The sequence below is a fragment of the Apodemus sylvaticus genome, chromosome 6, assembly GCF_947179515.1.
Source record: "Apodemus sylvaticus chromosome 6, mApoSyl1.1, whole genome shotgun sequence".
Taxonomy (NCBI): Eukaryota; Metazoa; Chordata; class Mammalia; order Rodentia; family Muridae; genus Apodemus; species Apodemus sylvaticus.
This window is the reverse complement of record NC_067477.1, coordinates 147028533-147054232: the sequence shown is the minus strand read 5'-3', so window position 1 is coordinate 147054232 and position 25700 is coordinate 147028533. Positions and strand designations below refer to the sequence as shown.

The following is a 25700-nucleotide window of genomic DNA, read 5'->3' as shown; positions in this document are numbered from 1 at the left end:
TGCTAGAAATGCAGAAGGACAGGGCTGGTTGGGGAAAGCAGGTCCCCGAAGTACGAAGGAAACTGCTGATAAGGCAAGGAATGTAGGGTCGGGGGCACCTGGAATCTGGACAGCTGTAGCAGAATGCTGATACTGTGGAGGAGGAGGAAGCTCTGGCACCAGACTCACCCAGCCTACAGTTTTGACCTAAGCCAGGCCTGTGTCAAGTTTCAAAAAGGAGCCTGTCAGCATATTAGAGAAGGACTGTGTGATACTTGCTGGCCTTGCGGAGGCCCAGGTAGATGGGGCCTGAACCTTCCCCCTTCCTGTTACTTGCCATCAGCTGTGAGCATGACAGTTTCACATGCCCTCATGGAAGGGTGTGGTAAGCTAAGGCAGAGCTGTAGGTAGGGCAACTTTATTTATTTTTTTTTAGGCAAACAATGTAATTGCCTTCTTTTTTATTAGTTAATTTATTTACATTTCAAAAGGTATCCCCCTTCCCTGTTTCCCCTCTACAAATCCCCTATCCCTCCCCCCCCCCACCTCTATGAGGGTGTTGCTCAACCTGCCCACCCACTCCTGCCTCAGAGTGCTAGCATTCCCCTATGCTATGCTTTACTACCCAGCCTAACATTTCTTATTTCTCTTAAGAGAAATTAAATCTTTCTTAGAAATGGGTTGAAATTTTTCCACAAAATAGCAAATATAAGGAGATATCTTTCAAAATGAGCAAAGATGCTTTGCACATTGAATAATAATATGAGAAAGCATGCTACATGCAAACGGAACAGTAATCCATCTCTTCACTCTCTTATGATTGGGAAAGAGGATATACTATGTACAGAATACACACACACACACACAGAGACACACGCGCACGCACGCATGCACGCATGCAGAATACCATCTACAGATACCAATCCCAGACACTATGTCTGGTAAACATATACATTCCCCTGTGTATCGAACTTTCACAAGACCAAGGGCCTTTCCTCCCATTGATAAAAGATAAAACCATTTTCTGCTACACATGCTGCTGGAGCCATGGGTTTCCGCATGTGTACTCTGGTTGGTGATTTAGTCCCTGGGAGCCTTGGGGGGGTCTGGTTGGTTGATATTGTTGATCTCCCCATGGGGTTGCAAACCCCTTCAGCCCTAACTTCTTCATTGGGATCTCTGCACCACGTCCTATGGTTGGCTGCATGCATCCACATCTATATTGGTCAGGCTCTTGCAGAACCTCTTAGGAGACAGCAATACCAACGTCCTGTCAGCAAGTGCTTCTTGGAATCAGCAATAATGTCTGGGATTGGTATTTGCAGATATGATTCTGCATATACATACATACACACACACACATACACACACACACACACACACACACACACACGCCTGCGTGCGCGCGTGCACGTGTGTGTGTGTGTGTGTGTGTATGTGTCTGTGTGTGTGTATGTGTGTATTTTGTACATAGTATATCCTCTTTCCCACTCATAAGAGAGTGAAGAGATGGTTTACTGTTACATATGCATGTAGTATGCATTATATTATTTTTCAAAGTTCAAAGCATCTTTGCTCATTTTGAAAGATATCTCCTTATATTTGTTATTTTGTGGAAAAATTTCAATCCATTTTTAAGAAAGATTTAATTTCTCTTAAGAGAAATAAGTATTAGGCTGGGTGGTAAACACTTTCCTATACACAAATCTTGACATATACAATGAAACCATGCATAAAAAAGAAACAGACCCCCAAAATATATATAATCATTATGGAACATATGCATATAGTTCATTGCTAATTATCTATTTGCGTACTTTTTAATGTTTATCACTTTCACAATTTCTGATATTAACTATCTTATTTGATTCTTTTTTAATTAGATATTTTCTTTATTTACATTTCAAATGTTATTCCTTTTCCTGTTTTCCCCTCCGAAAACACCCTATCCCATCCCCCGCTACTCCTGCTCACCAACCCATCCACTCCTGCTTCTCTGTCTTGGCATTCCCTTATACTGGTGCATCGAGCCTTCTCAGGACCAAGGACCTCTCCTCCCTTTAATGTCCAACAAGGCCATCCTCTGCTACATAAGCAGTTGGAGCCATGGATCCCTCCATGTGTACTCTTTGGTTGGTGGTTTAGTGGTAGGGCAACTTTATGGAAAGACAGTTTCAGATGTGATACCTTCTTGGTAAAAACTTCAGTAGATGATCCTTTAGGACTTGCTCAAACCCCAAAGAGCCTTCTTGCATAGATTATTATTTACTTCATGATCTTCTTATTCAACCCTATTTAAAAAAGGAAGAGAGGAAACCATCTGTCAATGCCTGACACACACCCCACACACCCTCAAGTCAAGAAGCAGATTTTTTCTGCCTTCTTATTCTCTACAGTAGAACCTCCAGTCTCCCTGCTGGGGCTCTCCCTAACTCTACTCACTCTTAAAGACTTTCCCTCCCGGAAGGCTCCAGAAGCTAAAACAAAACAGAAATAACCCCACACAAAGTATGGAGTGGCCTACTTGAGCTTGGAGCCTAATGATCTCAATTCTCCCCTGTCTGCCTGCCTGCATGTATGCAGCTTTCTCCTATGAGAAATGAATAACATATATAATGAAGTAAAATGAGATTTAAAAAAATAGCATGACAGATTCACCAGGGTAACCTATTATGATTTAAAAAAAAAAAAACAATCAAACATTGTGTGTGTGTGTGTGGTGTATAAATTTTGCTCGATATAAGTGCACTCATTTATGGAATAGCATGTGATGTTTTAGTACAGATAAGGGTTATATATGGTAAACATATTATCCTAGTTTGGGTTTTATTGCTGTGAATAGATACCATAACCAAAGCAGTTCTTAGAAAGGCAAACATTTAATTGAGATTGGCTTACAGTTTCAGAGTTTCAGTTCATTGTCATCATGAGAGGAAGCATGGCAAATTGTGGGCAGACATGGTGTTGGAGAACAATCTGAGAGTTCTACAGCTTGATCTGAAGGCAGACAGAAGATTGTCTTCCACAGGCAGCCAAGAGAGTCTCTTCCAGACTAACCAGACTTGAGAATACATATGAGACCTAAAATCTCTGCCTCTGCAGTGACACTTCCTTCTAACAAGGGTACACTTTCGCCAATAAAGCCACACATCTTAATGGTGCTACTTCTGTGGGCCAATAATATTCAAACCACTACATGTATCTCTCTCTCCCTTATACACATCTCTTTGTGGAAAAAAAAACAAAAACCAAAAAACTATTCTCAGCCAGATTTTTCGGTGCAAACTTGGGAGATTAATGAGGGAGAATTAAAAGTTCTAAACTACAATGGGTGACTCAATGGGTACAAGTATTAAGATAAAGACTAAAAGGAGAGTAAAGTGTGTGGTTCAACAGTAGAGTACTTGCTTAGGATGTATGAGGCACTGGGATCAATCATTAACACTACACATATACATATTCTGCTTACTTCTTGAATATAAGCAATACCTCGTGCTTACCTACTGGCACCTTATGGTGTAATAGAGCACTAGGATTTGTTTCTTCTATTCAGCTACAACTCCATAGTCATTAGTCAGTCTTTCCTATGCTTCTATCCCTGTTACTGGCCCCTGACAACTGTTCAGTCTCAACTTCTAGAAGGTCAGTGATGTCGGTAGACTCCACACAGAAGTAAATTTATGCTGAATTGTCTTTCTTACTTCACTTAAGAGAATAAAGTTTGATTTTGCTATTCTAAATTATTTAGAATACAACTGTTAAAGATCACTAACCATCACAAACCCCTTACAAATAGTTGATGATTCCAGTCTCAGACAGATCTGTCTTCAATTCACCAATAAGGTCTGCTACAACCATATTGTTCCTTCGGTTCAAGTCAAGATGACCCCTGGAATATTTAAAACAGTATACAGTTAGTCCAATGTGAAAGTCTAAAATACAATAACTGCCAGGTATTATAATTATACACCCCTTTAAATACAGCACTTGGGATACAGAGGCACGTGGATCTCTGTGAGTTTCAGGTCCATTTGATCAAGTTTCTCTGGAACACACTTGCAAGGCTGAGATGTAAAGCATTTCCACATCGTTTTAAAAAGTGCCTTTCCAGTCCTGTGTTTAGAGGTGAGGTCACCATCTTTGCTCCTGTGACTGAGCAGACAGATGCAGCCAGGTGCTCAGGAAACACCAGACTGTAAGATCCGCTTGGGACACTGTTTTCTAGGGCACCACCTGCACCCAGGAGCTCGGCAACCCACCACAGCCCTCTGTGCACCTAGTCTGCCAGGGGACATCTGCCCTGGAGGGAGTACCTCGTTAAGAAGTGAGGCCACCATCTTCATTCCTGCAACTGAGCAGGCTGTTATAGCCAGGAAAGCAGAGAACAAGCAGAAAGTAAGATCATTTGGGACTTGGTCTGCCACGGACCCACCTGCACCCAAGGGGTAGTGAGATAGGCTAGCAGGCACACAGGAGGGACAAGCATCAGCCAGTGACAGCAGGACCAACTAACAGCAGAGATAACATGATGGTAAAATTTTGTATTTCATAGCTGCCTGCAGCTATTACCAACTGGGTTGCTGTAACAGAAGCTGAGGGATGGATGATGAAGGGGCGAAAAGAAAGGAGGGCCAGGACAATGTTTCACTGGTCAAGGCCAAAACTTTAATGGCAGTCAGACCTTTTAACAGTTTGGGCAAACCCTTCCCCCAGACTCCAGGTTGAGTTCCAGGTGGAAGTAGTCTAGCTTCTCCTGGAAGTTCTTGTCTCAACTGCTCCAGCAGCTGGGTGGGTCACCTGCTTAATTCAGGAATTCCTAGATCTGGAGGAACAATGAGCTTAACCTGCACTGAGCTTCTCCACCCTAGGATAAAAATTCCTGCTTTAACCTACTTCTCTATTATGCCTTAAAGGCAGATTCCTGCCTGAAGCCAGGGATTGACCTTGACCATTGTCAAAGCATGTGCTAGACTGCCCCAATATGGCTCTGTACCATAAAATGCAAACATAGGAACGTTACTAACAGAAATCAAAGCAATATGGCACCATCCAAACCCAACTCTCCCACAACAGTAAGTCCTGGATAGCCCAACACACCAGAAAAGCAAGATGTGGATTTAAAATCACAGCTCATGATGCTGTTAGAAGGCTTGAAGAAGAACATAAATCACTCCTTTAAAGAAATACAGGAGAACACAAGTAAACAGGGAGAAGCCCATAAAGAACTATAGGAAAACATAATAAAAACACATGAAGGAATTGAAGAAAACCATCCACGATCTAAAAATGGAGGTAGAAACAATAAATAAATCACAAAGAGAAACAACTCTGGATGTAGAAAACCTAGGAAAAAAGTCAGGAGTCATGGATCCAAGCATCAACAACAGAATACAAGAGATAGACGAGAGAATCTCAGATGCAGAAGATACCATAGAAAGCATTGACACAACAATCAAAGAAAATGTAAAATGCAAAAAGCTCCTGACAAAAAACCTCCAGGAAATCCAAGACAAAATGAGAAGACCAAACCTAAGGATTATAGGTATAGAAGAGAGTGAAGATTTCCAACTTAAAGGGCCAGTAAATGCCTTCAACAAAATTATAGAAGCAAACTTCCATAACCCAAAGAAAGAGATATCCATGAGCATACAAGAAGCCTACAGAACTCCAAATAGATTTGACGAGAAAAGAAATTCCTCCCAGCACATAATAATTAAAATGCTAAATGTACTAAGCAAAGAAAGAATATTAAAAGCAGTAAAAGAAAAAGGTTAAGTAACTTATAAAGGTAGTCCTATCAGAATTACACCAGACTTCTCTGCAGAGACTATGAAAGCCAGAAGAGCCTGGGCAGATGTCATGCAGACCCTAAGGAACACAAATGCCAACCCAGACTGCTATATCCAGCAAATCTCTCAATTACCATAGATGGAGAAAGCAAGATATTCCATTTCAAAAATAAATTTACAATTTCTTTCCACAAATGCAGCCCTTCAAAGGATAATGAATGAAAAACACCAACATAAGGTGTAGAAAAAACAAGAAATTAATCTTCTTTTAACAAACCCAAAAGAAGATAACCACACAAACATAAAAATTACCAGGAAGTAACAATCACAATACCTTAATATCTCTTAACATCAAGGGACTCAATTCCACAATAAAAAAAAAATAGACTAATAGACTGTTCATAAACAAGACCCAACATTTTGCTGCATAGAGGAAAATGCAACTCAGAGTTAAAGACAAACACTACCTCAAAGTAAAAGGTTGGAAAACAGTCTTCCAAGCAAATGGTCCCAGAAAACAAGCTGGAGTAGACATTCTAATATCCAATGAAATAGACTTTCAACCTAAAGTCATCAAAAAAGACACAGAAGGACACTTTATACTCATCAAAGGAAAAAATCTATCAAGAAGAACTCTCAATCTAAACATCTATGCTCCAAATACAAGGGCACCCTCATTCATAAAAGAAACTTTACTTAAGCTTAAAGCACACATTGCACCACACACAATAATTGTGGGTGACTTCAACACCCCACTCCCCTCAATGGACAGATCAGGGAAACAAAATTAAAGAGACAACACTGTAAAACTAACAGAAGTTTTGAGCCAAAGGGATTCAATTGATATCTATAGAACATTTCATTATAAATCAAAAGAATATACCTTCTTCTCAACACCTCAATGTACCTTCTCCAAAACTGACCATATGTTTGGCCACAAAACAGACCTCAACATTTTAAGAAGATTGAATTATTTCAATGCCTCCTATCAGATCACTATGGAGTAAGAGTGGTCTTCAATAGCAACAAAAACAACAGAAAGCCCACATACACATGGAAGCTGAACAATGCTCTACTCAGTGATACCTTGGTCAAAGAAGAAATAAGGAAAGAAATCAAAGACTTTTTAGAATTTAATGAAAATGAAGGCACAACATACCCAAATTTTTGTAGCACAATGAAAGCAGTGCTCTGAGTGCCTCCAAAACAAAAAACAAAAAAAAAAAAAAAAACCAAAAACAAACAAACAAAAAAAAAAAAGCTGGAGAGAGCATACACTAGCAGTTAAGCAGCACACCTGAAAGCTTCAGAATAGAAAGAAGTTAGAAGGCAAGAAATCATCAGACTCGGGGCTGAAATCAACCAAGTAGAAACAAAAAGAACTATATAAAGAATCAACAAAACCGGGAGATGGTTCTTTGAGAAATTCAACAAGATAGATAAACCTTTAGCCAGACTAACCAGAGGGCACAGAGTCAGTATCCAAATTAACAAAATCAGAAATGAAAGTGGAGAAATAATAACAGAAACTGAGGAAATTCAAAACTTACCATATCCTACTACAAAAGCCTATATTCAACACAACTGGAAAATCTGGATGAAATGGATAATTTCCTAAACAGATACCAAATACCAAAGTTAAATCAGGATCATATAGACTATCTAAATGGTCCCATAACCCCTAATGAAATAGAAGTGGTCATTGACAGTCTCCACCACCACCACCCCCAAAAAAAACCAGTACCAGATGGTTTTAGTGCAGAATTCTGTCAGACCTTCAAAGAAAACCTAACACCAATATTCTTCAAACTATTCCACAAAACAGAAACAGAAGGAACACTACCCAACTCGCTCTATGAAGCCACAATTTTGCGGATACCAAAACCACACAAAGATCCAACAAAGAAAGAGAACATCAGACCAATGGTTATCGATGCAAAAACACTCAATAAAATTCTTGCCAACCAAATCCAAGAACACATCAAAATGATCATTCACAATGATCAAGTAGGTCACAGGGATGCAGGGATGGTTCAATCCATCAATCCATCAATGTAATTCTTCTACATAAACAAACTCAAAGAAAAAAAGCACATGATCATTTCATTAGATGCTGAAAAAGCATTTGACAAAATTTAGGAGCCTTTCATGTTAAGAGTCTTGGAAAGAACAGGAATTCAAGGCCCATACCTAAACATAGTAAAAGCAATATACAGCAAACCAGTATCCACTATCAAACTAAATGGAGAGGAACTTGAAGCAATCCCACTAAAATCAGGGACCAATCAAGGCTGCCCTCTCTCTCCATATTTATTCAATATACTACTTGAAGTTCTAACTAGAGCAATTAGACAACAAAAGAAGGTCAAAAGGATACAAATTGGAAAGAAAGAAATCAAATTATCACTATTTGCAAATGATGTGATAGTATACTTAGACAACACAAAAACCTCCACTAGAGAACTACAGCTGATAAACAACTTCAGCAAAGTGACTGGTTATAAAATCAACCCAAGCAAATCAGTAGCCTTCGTATATTCAAAGGATAAGCAGGCTGAGAAAGAAATTAGGGAAATCACACCCTTGACAATAGCCACAAACAATATAAAGTATCTTGGTGTGACTCTAATCAAACAAGTGAAAGATCTGCATGATAAGAACTTCAGGTCTCTGAAGAAGGAAATTGAAGAAGGCCTCAGAAAATGGAAAAATCTTCCATGCTCTTGGATTGGCAGGATTAATATAGTTAAAATAGCCATCTTGCCAAAAGCAATATACAGATTCAATGCAATCCCCATCAAAATCCCAACTCAGTTCTTCATAGAGTTAGAAAAAGCAATTCTCAAATTCATCTGGTATAACAAAAAACCCAGGATAATGAAACTATTCTCAACAGTAAAAGAACTTCTTGGGGAATCAGTATCCCAGTCCTCAAGCAGTACTACAGAGCAATAGTGTTAAAAACTGCATGGTATTGGTACAATGACAGGCAAGTGGATCAATGAAATAGAATTGAAGACCCAGAATGAACCCACACACCTATGGTCACTTGACCTTTGACAAAGGAGTTATAACCATTCAGTGGAAAAAAGATAGCCTTTTCAACTAATGGTTCTGGTTCAACTGGAGGTCAGCATGCAGAAGAATGCAAATTGATCCATTCTTATCCCCTTGTACTAAACTCAAGTCCAAGTGGATCAATGACCTCCACATAAAACCAGACACACTGAAACTACTAGAAAAGATATTGGGGAAGAACCTTGAGCACATGGGCATAAGGGAAAATTTCCTGAACAGAATACCAATAGCTTATGCTCTAAAATCAAGAACTGACAAAGGGAACCTCATAAAATTCCAATGTTTCTGTAAGGCAAAGGACATTGTCAAAAGGACAAAATGGCAACCAACAAATTGGGAAAAGATATTTACCAACTCTACATCTGACAGAGGGCTAATATCCAATATATACAAAGAATTCAAGAAGTTAGACTCCAGAGAGCCAAATAACCCTATTAAAAATGGGGTTCAGAAATAAAAAATTTTCACCTGAAGAATTTTCAATGGCTGAACGAAATTGTTCAACCTAAAGAAATGTTCAACATTCTTAGTCATCAGGGAAATGCAAATCAAAACAAATCTTGCCATTTCATTTCACACCAGTCAGAATGACTAAGATCAAAAACTCAGGAGACAGCAGGTGCTGGTGACAATGTGGAGAAAGAGGAACACTCCTCCACTGCTGGCGGGATAGCAAGCTGATAAAACCACTCTGGAAATCAGTCTGGTGGTTCCTCAGAAAACTGGGCATGATACTACTGCAGGACCCAGTTATACCAATCCTGGGCATATACCCAGAGGATTCCTCAGCATGTAATAAGGACTCATGCTCCACTATGATCATAGCAGCCATATTTATAATAGTCAGAAGCTGGAAAGAACCCACTAGTTCCTCAACAGAGGAATGGATACAGAAAATGTGGTATATTTACACTATGGAATACTATTCAGCTATTATGAACAACAAATTCATGACATTCTTAGGCAAATGGGTGGAACTGGAAAATATCATCCTAAGTGAGGTAACCCGATCACAAAAGAATACACATGGCATGCACTCACTGATAAGTGGATATTAGTCCAGAAGCTTAGAAAATCCAAGATACAATTCACATATCAAAGATGCCCAAGAAGGGAGGAGAGGTCCTTGGTCTTGGAAAGGCTTGATGCAGCAATGTTGGGGAAAACCAGGACAGGGAAGCAGAAGGGGGTTGATTGTGGAACAGGGGGAAGTGGCAGGGCTTATGGGACTTTTGGGGAGGGGGGAATCAGAAAAGGGAAAATCATTTGAACTATAAATAAAATATATATAGTAAAAAAATTTTTAAAAGTACCTTTCCAAAAATAAATGTATTTGTTTGTATATTGTATGTATGGATGCATGCATGCATTTAGTAAGCATGTGTGCACATACATGCCAAGCCTTACAAGCAGGGGTCAAATAACCCTTCAATATTATACTAACCCCCCTGCATCACACAGTGAAATGTATAGTGTCATATTGGAGGCTTATCTTTTCTTCAGGCAGCCTCTACACTTCTTATCTAGACATAGAACAGGAATAAATTATGAGAGAGGCATCATTAGTTAATAACATCATTGTGAGAGTATCCCTATTGGGGACCACAAATGTTTAGCCAAATATTGTAAATATTTGTTATAAAAGATTTCTTGAAATCTGTTTTTCTTCCAGGAAGAGTTGATTAAGTCAGAGAAAACCAAAAGTGGATCTCACCTCTTTCAGAATTTCACAGATAAAGTAGAAGTTCTGGGGACAAATCTAAATGGTTCCATATGCAACTGTAACAAAATAAAGATCCCCATTGTCTTCATGATAATCGGGTTTGCTTATCATCATCCCTGTACATGGACATCTCAAAGGTATTTTCTCTCTAAACTCATTTCATATCTTGAGAGTGACTTTATTAATTTCTAGTAGTGTGACCAAATGGCCTAAGGAGCAGAATCTGAGGCCCCATCTCACTCTTTCCTTAATATTTTGGATTTGGAAATTGGTCATGATTTAAAAATCTTTACAATAAAGGAAATTCTTCAGATAAAGTCTAATTCATCAAACAGAAAAGCATAGAACTTGTGAGTGAAGGGGAATAGAGGGGTGAGTGGTGCTGGGCTTCCTGGGCTACTACTGCAACCCCCAAAAGTGTACATAAGTTTGACATCCGATGACTAGAGAAATCTTCTCATGATGCTTTGGAGGGAGCAAACAGATAACATGGGAATGGTTCAACTTTGGGAAAAAAAACCGATGACATGCTGTCTATTTTTATTCGATAGTTTTACAAAAAAAAAATGTATAAAGACATACAAAAGTACAGTACCAGTACTTTAAAGACTCTGTAGACACTCCAAAGGCAGAGCTCAGTTTCCATTGCCATTTGAAGGAAAGACTTTAATATAGCAGTGTGACAGTGGCCAGTAAGAGCTGTTGTTAAATTTCTAGGAATTTCCCAAGAACATTTTAACCACAGATTAAATTATATCACACACTTTACTATTCATTCAAAGTACGTACTTAAAAACTTATGCCTGCACAAAAATCTGTGCATGGTGTTTATAGCAGCCTTCTTCATAGAAGACAAAACCTGGAAGCAATCAAAATGGCCTTGCAAGAGCAACTAATGGATAGCTAATGGAATTTAATACATCCAAAAATCAAGATATTATACAGTAGCAACGAGAAATTTTGTTATCAAGCCATTAAAATATAACTGAAGAAATCTTAGCCACATCACTAAGTGAAAGACGCCAATAGGAAAAGGCTACAAACTCACAATTACATAGCACTCTGAAAAAAAAAAGAAAGGAAAATTATAGAAGTAGTAGAATAAGTGGTTGCCAGGGGCAGAGAAGGGAAAGTGGGGAATAGTCAGAGCACAGGTGTCTGTTAGGATGTGAACATACTCTGATACTCAAATGGTACAAACACATCACAACATCGTTATAAGACCTGTGTAAGTCCTAACATAAGCTATGCAGTGCGCAGTCTGGGTGCATCTTCCAAAGATCCAGTGTAAGCACAGTTTTCCCTCAATGCAGCATGTTGGAAGTGGAGGTTTACTGCAAGTTTTAGGGTCATAAGGTTGAGCCCACATGAATAATGGAATGGGTAAACTATCTGTCACAGGAGTTCAGCAACCTAGTTTCTGGCAATTTAGTGCCCTCTCCCATTTGAATTGCCCCAGCACAAGGCAACTGGGCACCCTCACCAGAAGCTGAGTTGATGCTGACCAGGGTTGTAGAATTTCACTTTCCAGATACATGAATCAAAATAAACCTATGATTAGACATTACCTGGGATCTGGTACTCTTGTTTCAAGAATAGAAAATAGGGAGCACCTGAGATGGAAGTTCCTGCTGAAATTTGCACCAGGGAGCCAGGAGACTCCACAGCTTTCTTCTGCATAGTCCACCAGGAGGGAGTCATCTCCCAGCAGGCTTTCACTTCTGAGTGCAGACGTGAGATCTCCACTTTCTCTCTGGAGGGGGCCAAGCTAGGAGCACACAGGCCCTAAGATCAGTGGAGCAGCTGGGATGGAAGTCTTCTTGCCCACCACCATTTGCATCAGGAAACCTGGAAACTCCACAGTCTTCTGTGGGTAGCCTGCCAGGAGAGAGAGATCCCCAAGCAAAGCTTTCACTTTTGAGCTCAGAGGAGTAAGGACACAGGCTTACAGGCCCACAGGAAGAACAAACTCCAGCCAGAGACAACAATACCAACTAGCACCAGATAGAAAAAGGCAAGCACAAGAACCATACCAACAGAAACCAAGACCTCATGGCAACATCAGAACCCAGTTCTCCCACCGCAGCAAGTCCCAGATATCCCAACACACTGGAAAAGCAAGAGTTGGATTTAAAATCGTATCTCATGATGCTGATAGAGGGCTTCAAGAAAGACTTAAATAACTCCCTTAAAGAAACACAGGAGAACATTGGAAAACAGGTAAAAGCCCTTAAAGAGGAAACACAAAAATCCCTTAAAGAAATACAGGAGATCATGGGTCAACAGGCAGAAGCCCTTAAATAAGAAACACAAAAATCCTTTAAAAACTACAGGAAAACACAAACAATCAAGTGAAGGAACTGAACAAAACCACCCAGGATCTAAAAGCGGAAGTAGAAACAAAGAAATCACAAAGTGAGACATCTCTGGAGATAGAAAACCTTGAAAAGAATTCAGGAGTCATAGAAGGAAGCATCAACAACAGAATACAAGAGATAGACGAAAGAACCTCAGGTGTTCAAGATACCATAGAAAACATTGACTCAACAGTCAAAGAAAATGCAAAATGCATAAAGCTTGTAACCCAAAACATCCAGGAACTCCAGGACACAATGAGAAGACCAAACCTAAGGATTATAGGCATAGATGAGAGCAAGGATTTACATCTTAAAGGCCAAGTAAATATCTTCAACAAAATTGTAGAAGAAAACGTCCGTAACCTAGAGAAAGAGATGCCCATGAACATACAAGAAGCCTTCAGAAATCCAAACAGACTGGACCAGAACAGAAAATCCTCCCAGCACATAATAATCAAAACACCAAATTCACTAAATAAAGAACGAATATTAAAAGCAGTAAGGGGAAAAGCGCAAGTAACATATAAAGGAAGGTCTATCAGAATCATATCAGACTTCTCATCAAAGACGATGAAAGCTAGAAGATCCTGGGCAGACCTCATACAGACCCTAAGAGAACACAAATGCCAGCCCAAGGTACTGTACCCAGCAACACTCTCCATCTTCATAGATGGAGAAGCCAAGATATTCCATGATAAAACCAAATTTACACAATATCTGTCTACAAATCCAGCCCTACAAAGTACAATTGATAGAAAATACCAATACAAGAAGGGAAACTACACCCTAGAAAAAGCAAGAAAGTAATCTTCCAACAAACCCAAAAGAAGATACCCACACAAACATATAAATAACATCAAAAATAACAGGAAGCAACAACACTATTCCCTAATATCTCTTAACAACAATAGACTCAACTCCCCAATAAAAAGACATAGACAAAATATTTCTCATGGAAATCTTCAATTTTATCAGAAAATGTTTGTAGTTCCCTTTTAATTAATTTAGTAATCCCTTTTATGTCTACCATTTTATCTGCATTATTTTTCATGATAATCTTCAGTTTTAATACATCTTTCTATATACTTCCTCTATTTTATTAGAAATGTTTTCAATGTAAATCTTTGATTTTATCACAAATGTTTCTAATTCCTCCTTCAATTAATTTTAAAAGAGTTTTAATATCAACCATTTTTATGTAAAATTTTCCATGAAATAGTAAAAAAAAAAAAAAAATAGAAAACAGACAGTGACATGCATCCATTTTAACAGATATACCACATAATGTAGGGTGGTCAGTACACTGTGTAATGTATAACAAAGTGAAACGTGGGAACTCTGTATTTGCAGCCAAAGGCAACTCAAAACTTTTCTTAAAAGTGAGGCTTGTTGGAGCTGGAGAGGTGGCTTAGCAGTTAAGAGCCCTGTTACTCTGAAGGTCCTGAGTTCAAATCCCAGCAACCACATGGTGGCTCACAACCATCTGTATGAGATCTGACACCCTCTTCTGGTGTGTCTGAAGGCAGTTACAGTGTACTTACATATAGTAATAAATAAATCTTTGGGCTGGAGCAAGCAGATGTCCTAAGTTCAATTCCCAGTTACCACATGATGTCTCACAACCATCGTACAACAGCTACAGTGTACTCATATACATAAAATAAATAAATAAATAAATCCTAAAAAAGTGAGGCTTGTTGAAAACTAAATGTATAACTCTAAGTTAAATAATCATAATAAAAGCAGAGGTTATTCATAGTCAAAATTTACCATCTCTTATTTCTACTGGTACTCTGTGCATTCATAAATAGGAATACAAGGAGTTGTGTTATGAACCTCAGTTTGGTAGCTAAAGTCACATTATCTATGGAGGGAATGTTCTGCAAGCACCATGGCCCAGGATTTTGTTCCCACCAGAAAATGATTATCAGACATCTACAGTCCCTTCTATGTTAGGTAAATTTTTCTGCTCTGTGTGATATATCTGAGATAAACAGCTCACCAGATAAAGCCTTATTTTGGCTCATAAAGGTTTCAAGGCAAAGTTGCAAGTCTCTATCATTTACAAAATATGGTACAGCACATCAAGAGAGCAGCATGTGGTAGAGGGGTATGTTTACTTCTTGGTGACCCCAAAATAAAATAGAGTGTAGAGGGAAGCTTCCTACATCCTCTCCAAGGGTGCAGTCTCTAGTATCTGACTTACTTCCACTAGGCCACACCTCTCAAAGAATTCACTACCTTCTGTTAGTGCCACAACACTGGCACTAAGCCTTTAGCATATAGTCTTTAGGAGATACTCCAGATCTCATGAAGACCACCAACAGGGAATATAGCTACTAAATTTAGAGTTTTGGATGTGACCAAGACTCGGAGTAAAGTATGGCTTCTGGGAAAAGAATACAGAAGCATGAATCTTCACAGGTAGTCAAATTAACTCATCTCAAGACCTCATTACAATGGTTCCAAGCATTCTCTCTTCTGGAATCCAGGAACTTTCAAACAATTTAAAGAATTAGTTGTTCTTTTTTGAAGAGGAAAAGTTTGCTTCTAAAATAGCTCTCCTGCCATCAAATCTGTACACACTGTATGTTTGGCAATAGATTTTAATTGTCAAACAGTTTTAATTAAAGCTATCACCACAGTTTTCTCCTGGTGGACATAAAGTTTAGTGTATTACAACATTGCAAAAGGATGATTCTCATCTCTCTAAAACTGTAAGAGTTTTAGAACAAGTGTTCTCCTTAGAATGTACCTTCTCAAAGATGTAAAGGAACATAATCAATCAATAGTCCCACCAAGAGAGAAGCTGGTTGTTGAGCCTCGTGCCACTCAGACACTACTGTCTCCTGCTACATCGTCTCCTCAAGGAAGTATGAGTGTATCAGAAAAGTGTCCACTTCTCACCAACTTTTGCTTCCAGCAATAAACTTCATAGGTTCCAGGGAATCCGTACCTCTTTCCTGTCAGGATTCTGGTCTTACCGAGTGATCTAGAGCTGGAGAGAGATGTTGACGTGGAGGCAATCTCACTTCTGCTTGGGGGCAGCTCATGTGCCTCCTTTCAGCGCCATGTCTGTCAGCACTGCCTGTCTGGAGGGTGGCATTGCACAGAACAAGGAGGGCTCAGAAGATCAAATGCTCAGGCTGGATTCCAGAGATTCTGACTTAGTTGGTTTTAGGAGAGTAGGCAGCATTGCTAAGTTTTGAAAGTTTCACAGGTGATATACTACTGTACTGTTAAAATGAAGAATGTGCTCTTTCAATCCACAGAAACCCCACTTGATACAGTTAGTGTAAATGTGCTATTTCCCCATTTGAGATATGATCAAGTCAAATCAAATATCCTATATTGACCAGCCTCTCAGTGTTTACATGTCAAAACATTGTGTTTGTTCAGTAATTTCTGATGTCAAAAGGTTCATAAAGCCATTCCAGGTTTATTTGATGAGGGTCCATTTGATGTACATAAATAAGAAGGAAAAGGTAAGAGTAGCTCCTAGGCTGTTCCTGACTGTGTTTCGTGCTCTTTGGTCTCTCAGTACTACCTTGTGTCTGGCCTTAGCCTTGTGGCAAACCTCTGCACTCTATCCAGACTGCTCATTCCGTTAGCCTACATTGTCCTGAACTCTTTTTGTTCCTCACCAGGAAGATTTCTGTTTCCTTAAAAAAAAAATAAGACACTGGCAATAATGATTCACTTTCATTAACATTTTGGATCCTATGAACAACAGCAACAACAATATAATTCAAGAAGAAAATTTTGGATGATGTTCTGCAAAAACAATGGTATTTTCAGGAAGAGGAAGACAGCAGAGGACACTTACTTACTGAGGATAGTAATCTTCAGGGAGAGCAGATATTCTCTGAGGGCATGCTGTCCAAAAGGCACTGGAATTTTAGTGGCAACCAAAGAATGACAATTTTAGAAAGTGTAACAATGTTCTAGTGAGTGTTCCTGTTGCTGTGATAAATAACTCTGACAAAAACAGCTTGGGGAGGAAAGGGTACATTTTATTTTACAGACTGTACTTCCTCACTGAAGGAAGCAGATTAAGATAGTCAAGGCAGTGGCTCAGAACAGACACTGTGGAGGAATGTTGCTTACTGGCTTGCTCTTGGCTTCACATTCTTATATATCTTTCTTATATAGCCCGAGCCCCTACCTAAGGATAGCACTGCCCTCAGTGAAGGGTACAAACTCATGAAGACTGAAACATATGTATACCATTGAATGAAGAAAATCAGGAGGAAATTTTTTAAAATCTATAATCAAATGAAAAATGAAAACACAAGATACAAAGTCCTGCAGCTTATAATGAAAGGAATTACAAGAAGAAAGTTTATAGCTACAAATGTCTATGTTTAAAAAATCAGAGAGAACTTAAATAAATAATGATGTACCTAAAAGTCTTAGATAAACAAGAGTAAGCCAAACCAAAAAAAAAAAAAAAATCAATGGATGAAAATAAGTAATGAAGATCAGGGCAGAAGGTAATTAAATTGAATGAAAAGAAGATAAGAATCAATGAAAGGGTTTGTTCTTTAAGACAATAAATGAGGTTAACAAACCTATAACCAAAAGAAGGTCAGAACTGACCAGAATTAACAAAAATTGGAGATGAATTCCTAACTATAAAACTCTGAGGTTCATTAGTGCATACTTTGAAAAAATCTATATTCTAATAAATTTTTAAAAACTTAAAAGAAATTAGTAGATTTCTGCACATGTATGATCTATGAAATGAACAGATCTATTACAAGTAGTGATATTGGAGCAGTAATGAACTGTATCTCACATGTAAAATGCCCAGGGTCAGAGTGTGTTCTCTGATATATTTTCTATGACTGTTAAAGAAAAATTGTTCAGCTATCTTCAAACTAATTCTCCAGTGGAAATTGAAGAAAAGCTGAGGCACCTAATCTTGATTGACATCTTAGGATTTAGAATCTCCATGAAGCAAACCTTTGGACATATCTGTGAGGGAGTTTCTAGATTTGGTCACTTGAGCTGAAAGGACCCATCCTAAGTGCGGGTGGCAATTTCCATGGCCAAAGTCCTAGCATAACGGAATAACTGATTATCATTGTTCATTACTCTCTGATGTAGCTATCAAGACAATGTGAACAACTGTCTCAATTTCTGCTCCAGGAAGGACTTTAAGTTCTTTTATCAGATACTTTGTCATAGCAGTGAGACAAGTTAGTAATATACCTACCAAACTCATTTTACAAAAGCAGAATTTACTCCAATACAAATTCAGGATACAAACACAACAAAGAAACAAAATCACAGGACAATCTCCCTAATGACCATAATGCAAAAATGCAAAATAAATAATTATATCAATAGATAATGCAATGGCCTTTAACAAAATTCAGCATCCCTTAAAAATGAAAACCTTGGATCTGCACCCGGTAGCTAAGGCTGTTCTACAGGCCTCTGTACACAAGTCCCTCCAGGAGAGAGCTGGTCTCCTAGGAGTGCTCTCATTCCATTTCATCTAGATTTTCCAGTTTTGTTTAGCATAGGCTTTTATTGTAGGATCTGATGCTTTTTTGAATTTCTTCCGTTTCTGTTGTTATGACTCCCTTTTTATTTCTGATTTTGCTAATTTGGATACTGCTTCTTGGCCCTTTAGTTAGTTGGGCTAGGAGTTTATCTTCTTGATTCTCTCAAAGAACCAGCTTCTGGTTTTATTGATTCTTTGTATTGTTTTACAGTCGGAGCCATTGTATCCGCTTTAGACTCCTCCAGTAACAGTATTTAAACTTCTGGAAATAAGGCAGAGATTCATTCCCCTAAAAACATATTTGTCAAAAGTATAGGAAAACTAATGAATTGTATATTTTGTCCTTGTATCTAAAAAACAAAGACTGCACACCATCTTCCACAAAGCCAACTTTATAAAAGGAAAGGAGTGACACTATTCACTATTCACTTCTGAGCCAAGGTCACGCTCAATCCTCAGTCTACTTCTTTTCTCTCCGTTCAGGACTCCTCCACATACCCTCGGCTCCTCGTATCAACAACAGAACCCTTAACAATACAAGGGCGAGGTCAAGCTAGCACTATCTTCACTCCCTGCCCCCCGCTGCCGCCCAAATAAAACATCTTTGATTGAGAGTGGGTTTTACAACTTGTATTTTTGTTTCTTATCAAATGTACGGAAGAGCTAGCAAGAACAGTCCATCGAATTAACTCCACAGGACAAGTCTTAGCTTATGAAGAAAGGTGTGGAGAGCAGGCCAGTAATGCACCAAATCCCAGAATTCAGCAGGCTCAGGCTACACAGTAAGAACCTGCCTGAAAGGAAGAAAACTGAAACCAAAACCCAAGAAGGGCCAGCTCCTGCCTCTTAGGCGGGATACAGGACGCGGGGTACTTGAGTGGTGGTCACTCAGAGCCCTTCAAATGGGCATCTCTACAGGGGAACTTCTGATGGCCTCTGGGGAGCATCCAGAGCGCTGAGGCAGGGGGTCACCATCAGTAAGAGCTTGTTCTAGAAACAAACCCCAAAGGATTACTCAAAGCACGACTCTGCTAGCAAGCCATGAAGGCAGGGACCCGGATTCTGAACTGGATCTTCATCGGATCCCACCAGTGTCCAAGTGTCCCTGAGAGCGAGGGGAGCTTGCACTGCAGAAAAGACCTGGGTTTGCTCTCACGCTCAGCCGGTTCCGGCTTTCTTCCTACTTTCCCACTGAAGAAAGGGCAGGGCTGCCTTACGTTAAACCACAATGAGTAGTAAAAAGTGCTGAGGGTAAGAGGTGGTTTAAGTGAGGCAGCAAGCCGAGAGCTGTCAGATGAGAAGCCTGACACCACAGCCACGGCCACGGCCACGGCCACGGCCACAGACCCTGGGGTGCACGCGCTCACTGGCATCTGCTTCAGTAACACACTCTCCAGTCAGTTGATACTTGCTGACCCAAAGGTCAGTATACAAATATGGAGAAGGCAAGTGCCGGCTGCTGAGGGCGCCAGCGCTGGAAGGCAAACCCACCTTCCTGCTCTGAGACCTGAAGCTTCTGGCCATTACAGTAAGCGCCCTTCCCCTTCCTGCCGGTGTACATCTTATCCTCCACACAGCTGTACACAACTCCAAACTCCATCTGACAGGAAAGCAAGTCTCTTTTAGCACACCGTCGGGGTAATTTCCCCTGACCTGGTAGAGTTTTATGCGCATGGATGGGCGGCACCACAGAGGACAGTTCCACTGTTGCTAGGGTTTGTACACGCTAGGCAAGCATGCTCCCACTTAGCCTGGGGCTTCCACCTCAGACATGCCCTAAGTTCCTGCTGGAGCCATTCAAGCTCCTCGGCTGCAGCGGCCCAGAGCCCATCAGCAGGGACGAGCACAGAGGACCGCGGCGACTGCAGATGTTACTCTCCTGGTTCCGTATGTAAGTATCCACTCACTTGTGTCTGTGTTCCTAAATACACGCCGCAGTTGCAGCCAGCCCTCGGCCGCCGACACAGGAAGTCCCACTTCCTCTGAGGCACTGTGGAGCCACACTGACTGGACACAGCTGCCGCGTCAGGAGCAGGCTGGTGCTGTCCCCTCCCTATGTTCCCTTGCTCTTCCTAACTCTGGCCCCTCGGGAAGCAGGCCTCATCTACTGGGAAGGGCGCAAACGCGGCCGCGGCCTTGAGGCGCACGGTCACAGGTGGCACGAACCAAATATGAGAGACTTAACTTTCTCTCCGCACTGTGGGAAAGGAAAAGAAAGCGAAGTGCCTTACAAAGCACACGCGAAGACGCACCTCTTTATTCACCAAGAAGCCAATCGAAACAGCCACGAAGGGAAACCCTGAAAAGGGAAAATCCACAAACTAACCAAGACAGAATGTCAACAAGTATGTATATAATTGTTTTCGAATCAATTCTTATAACCCCTGAACTAAGATGGAATACGGATGGAAGATGCACACACACAACACACACACACACACACACACACCCCACTGATCCTTACCGTGTCAGGTACTATACTAAGTTCTTATGAAAGTGAACAACTCCATGAATCCCACACCAAGAAATAATTCTATGAAACAGGTGCCATTAATAAGGCCATTTTATACAGTCCTTTTTCCTTGAGACATTACTAGTAGTTTAAGCTAACCTGGACAGCTCAATATGTAGCCCAGGCTGGTCTCAAATCCATGGCCCTCCTGCTTCTCCCTCCCCAGTGCTAAGATACCTGGTGCCACAGTTCTAGTGAACTTGACACAACCTCTACATATCTGAGAAGAGGAAATCTCAGTTGAGGAATTGGCTTGTGGGAATGTCTGCAGGGCATTGTCTTAATTAGCAACTGAGGTAAGAAAGGCCAGCGCCCTCTGGGTGGTGCCGTCCAGGGCGGGCAGGCCTGGGCTGAGACCCGGAGCAGAGCGGAGCCAGCGGAAGGTGAGCCAGTGAGCCGGGCTCCACGGCTTGCGCATCAGCTAGGCCTGAGCTCCCGCCTCGGCCTCCCTCAGTGGCGAGCTGTGAAGACTGAGGTGGAATCAGCCCTCTCCGCCCAAGCTGCTTGTGCTCATCGTTTTATCACAGCCACCGAAAGAAACTAGAACATCTGGACCTCACACATTCTCTTAACCTTTATTTTCCTTCATGTGTATGCACTGTGCTCATGCAGTGTCTGTGGAGGTCAGAAGAGGGCGTTGCACCCGCTGGGCCTGGAGTTACAAACAGCTGTGAGAGGTCACATGTGTGCTGGGAATCGAACCTGGGTCCCGTGGAAGAGCAGCAGGTACTATTAACCCCTGAGCCAGCTCTCCAGCCCTGGCTGGCCATAAGTATTTTCAAAACCGAGGCTTTGAAAGAGTAGCTTGTCCAGCATCGCAAAGCCAATAAACAAGTTGTGGGATTCAAATCTCAGACCCTAATGCCCCACCCTTTTAGCACCCCTGTTTCTCTCTGAGAGTGAACTCACTGCACACAGAGAGGACCCCATCAGTGGACTTAGCAACTCCTTTACTGGTCTAAAGGGTCCATGCTACTCCGACATTTCCAGAGTCTTCACAGGCCGAACAGCGGTGACCAGGCACGGCACAGCACAGGCCCACACTGTACCATTTGCTCCCTGGCTCACACCTTAGAAAAGCTCTGCACAACCCCACCCATCTCAGCCACAGCGTCTTCAAATAAAGAAGCATCAATGACTTCTACGATTTCCTCAAGTCTGTGTCGCCTTGAAGAGTGAACACACAATGGCAAGTACACTAAAATTAAATGCATACCGATGCACAAAGTTAGTCCCTCCATCAATAGGGTCAATGATCCACGTGGGCTGCTCTGTCAAGACTGTCTTTTCCCCAGCTGCCACATTTTCTTCACCAATGAAACTGAGAGAAGGAAGGAAGGAGAGAGAGAGAGAGAGAGAGAGAGAGAGAGAGAGAGAGAGAGAGAGAGAGAGAGAGAAAGAAATAATATAAGAAACATGGTGAAACAGTACAGAGTCCTAAATTCTAAATGGTATAAATACAGGGAAAGTATACACATCTGAAAAGGACATCCTTAACATGAGAAATTAAGAAAACACAGCAATCTTAAAAGTAAGTGCGGGGCGGGTGTGGCAGCGCGCACCATGATCTCAGCACTCAGGAGGCACAGGGGACAACAGACAGGCCAGCCTAGGCGAGAGTGACACAGCCTCTCAAGTCAAGCAAACTGAACTGAGGGAGCTGGAGTTGCCAGCAACTACAGGTGTAACGGGTCCCTCCGTCCTCCTGGGGCTCAGACTTAACTCTCTCACGATAAAGCGATAAAGCGGTAGAAGAAATACCCGTGATATGAGTACTTTTCCTTTATAGACGACATGAGCATTTTCTCAACTTTTTGGTCAGTAACTGTCACCAAGTCGGCGGGAGAACTTTTAATCATGACGTTCATCTCAGTTTTCAGAGCTTCACGAATCATCTAAAAAAGAGCAAGTAAAAAAAGATGGAAATAATTTAAAACCAAACAAGAAAGTAAAGCACAAAAATAACTTCTAGCATTCAACCACTCTTAACATGTTCTTAAATGTTTTCTTTCAAACATGTCTATGAAACAAGACACTTTAGAGAAATATTATGTAATTTCATATCTTATTTTAGATTCATGACTGCTGCTGCAAAGGGTAACATCACAAAGTGAAAAATTCAGCTGGAAATGCCATGCCCATGATGCCTAACGTTAACCCAGGCCTAGGCTCCACCCCCAAGCCACGCCTCCCACAAAATCAATCAACTTTCACTGTATTTACAGTTTAGTGAAACTGCACGTGTAGACACCACTCAAAAAACATGCTTTGTTGAACAAGACCGCGCTGTAACATCGACACCCCACACACTCTGGCGTACATACTGTAGTGCATACCTCTCCAGCTTGTCTTGCGAGGACTACTGCATAATCCGTGCACTCCTGCCAAGGGTCTCCCATTATCTAAACATAGTCAACACAGGTCAGCACAAAACAGTTACAAACTGTGCAGGCACTCACTTACACAAGCATCTCAATTAGCAACACTTTGATTTACCCCTTCCCTGGTTTATAGTTCAATTTTCCTCCACAAATAGTCCCAGTAAACATCATTTTGAAATATTACATAGTTCAGCTCATAGTAAAAACATTTTGTTATTGGTGCTGTTTTGAGTCAATGTCTCACAGTCCAGGCTAGTCTTAGAGCGAAGGATGACACTGAACTCCGGATCCTCTGCCTGTGTTTTCCAAGTACTGTGATCACAGGCATGAGATATTATACCCACCTTAACAGAGGTATTATCAAAGCAAACGAGGTTCTATCAAGTAGTCTCCCAAGGGTCCACATTTTGGGTTGTAGCTGTACCATATCATATTGTGGGGGTGCTGGGGAACAGAGGAGGTCAACACAGACGTTAAGGGATATTATGTGTAGGAGTGGGTGGGGAATACGACAAAGAACACAGGGAAGGCTGAAATAGAAGCACTTTTAAAGACAAAGGAACAAAGGCTGTCTGTGTTACCTCAACTCTAGGGAGTTGAGTGCTTCACAGATGGAATTTTAAAAAGGCACTTTTTTAGCCTTGTTGCTGGTAGTTTACAAAATGTGCCCCAAGTCTTGGTCCTTTTCCTAGCTGGTATATATAAATTCCTCAATAAACCCTTTTAATTCAGAGACCTTTGCTTCAAGACTTGTTTACACAGGGGTTATATTCTACATTCCTCACTTTGGGAACAAAGTCGTACAGACTTAAAACTTTCTATCCTGTACAGCCGAGCTACCCGCGTCACTTGTCCCCGCTCCTGATGCAGGGCATCCCCAACCCTGTGAATCCGTGAGCCTGGAACTTGCCGTGTAGAGCCCCTAGGGCTTGGGCAGAGCGGGGCTCATTCTGCGACTCACAACCTCCGAGACCAAGGACTTCCACGCGAAGCCGCTCGGCTGTTTCCGGAGCACTGCGGCGAGCACGGCCGGGAGGAGGGCCCGGCCGCCGCCCCGGCCCAGCATGGGGAGAGCTCGTCTGCGGCCTGCCGGGAGCCCATGCCTCGGCCACCGAATAACGCTGCGCAGGATGCAGGGACAGAACCGACTCACCTCGCACGAGCGCACCGCGATCAATGCTCAACCGCCAGCGTCCGAGGACTCGGTTCCTAGGCTCTTCCGGAGGTAACGGGGATTGCTCCGACAGGAAGTCCCGCCCCACTGAAACCTGAGAGCGAGGATGGACGTCTCGAAACCCCGCCTTCCAGTCGTTGCTCAGCTTGGTGCTGATGGCCTGGCCGAGCTTGTCCTTGCAAGGCTGGACGGTTGAAGTTACCGTGCTCGGGCGCTCTCTTGCATCCCCTTTCTCCTCTAAGAGTCCCCCGTTTGCAAATCTCCACGCAGAGTACTGCGCATGCGCGGAGTCCGGCGCGCAACGCGCACGCGCGGAGTCCGGCGCGCAACGCGCACGCGCGGAGTCCGGCGCGCAACGCGCACGCGCGGAGTACGGCGCGCAACGCGCACGCGCGGAGTACGGCGCGCAACGCGCACGCGCGGAGTACGGCGCGCAACGCGCACGCGCGGAGTACGGCGCGCAACGCGCACGCGCGGAGTACGGCGCGCAACGCGCACGCGCGGAGTACGGCGCGCAACGCGCATGCTTGGACACCATTGAGGAGTAAATGTTATCAAGATACAAAAAAGATTACTTCTAAAAATAAGAAACTCAAACCTGATAAATTTCTATCATTCTCAATAAAAAAGTCTTAATTAATGATGGTGGATCTGAGGGTCATCTAAAGGGCAGCGGAACGTGGAGCAGAGAGGAACATCGACTCATCGAGCAGCCCGGACTACACAAGAACCTATCTCAAACAAAGAGAAAACAATCCAACACCACAGTGGCCATAAGCGGGAACAGAATCAACATTCATCGATAGGAAAATGGCGAATAGTCACATGTTCCATGGAATATGATGCTTTAAAGGCCGTCAGCATTGCAGCACATGTGAGGTCTTTTCTACTAGGCAGCAGAACTTAAATCAGAGAGAGGAGATGACATAGTCTATCTGAAACCCATCTCACTTCATTTGTAGCCCTTACCACTATACATTTATAAATATATATATATATATATGGATGCACATACACATATATAATATAGGGAGAGCATATAACATATTGTGCTGGTTAATTTTTGTTGACTTTACATAAGCTAGAGACACCTGGAAAAAAGCCTCAACTTGGGAATTGAACTGAAGAGCTACTTCCATTCTTTAAGATGCAAGTTTTCTTCAACACAGAAACCTTTATGGCCTCTAGTTGTAGC

General features: G+C 41.6%; 2 protein-coding genes across 6 annotated transcripts in view; one reads left to right on the top strand and one right to left on the bottom strand.

Annotated features, from left to right (window-relative positions):
• LOC127687712 (myoferlin-like) overlaps positions 1-25700 on the top strand; it is a 315382-nt gene that overhangs the window by 162796 nt on the left and 126886 nt on the right. The window lies entirely within an intron of this gene.
• LOC127687713 (inositol monophosphatase 1-like) lies at positions 548-24771 on the bottom strand. Of its 4 annotated transcripts, XM_052186642.1 has the most exons (8): positions 24485-24771; positions 23676-23775; positions 23287-23352; positions 22712-22845; positions 22167-22271; positions 3770-3868; positions 2878-2976; positions 548-2270 (listed from the first exon to the last, which is right to left on the bottom strand). In XM_052186642.1, exons 3-7 carry the CDS (start codon positions 23347-23349, stop codon positions 2904-2906), a joined length of 474 nt encoding a protein of 157 aa, XP_052042602.1. In that variant the 5' UTR covers positions 23350-23352; positions 23676-23775; positions 24485-24771; the 3' UTR covers positions 548-2270; positions 2878-2903. The 4 variants fall into 4 exon arrangements, with proteins under 4 accessions (XP_052042602.1, XP_052042604.1, XP_052042603.1 ...); XM_052186644.1 differs by lacking the exon at positions 2878-2976; XM_052186643.1 differs by lacking the exon at positions 23676-23775.

What these genes read in the sequence shown, in the direction of transcription:
- LOC127687713 (XM_052186642.1), bottom strand. Translation starts at nt 23,349, where the DNA reads ATGGGAGACCCTTGGCAGGAGTGCACGGATTATGCAGTAGTCCTCGCA. An exon ending in GGGACTAACTTTGTGCATCG is followed by an intron (nt 3,869 to 22,166) that starts GTATGCATTTAA and finishes TAAATATTCCAG; the next exon opens with GGGTCATCTTGACTTGAACC. An exon ending in ACTGGAATCATCAACTATTT is followed by an intron (nt 2,977 to 3,769) that starts GTAAGGGGTTTG and finishes GTCTGCCTTCAG; the next exon opens with ATCAAGCTGTAGAACTCTCA.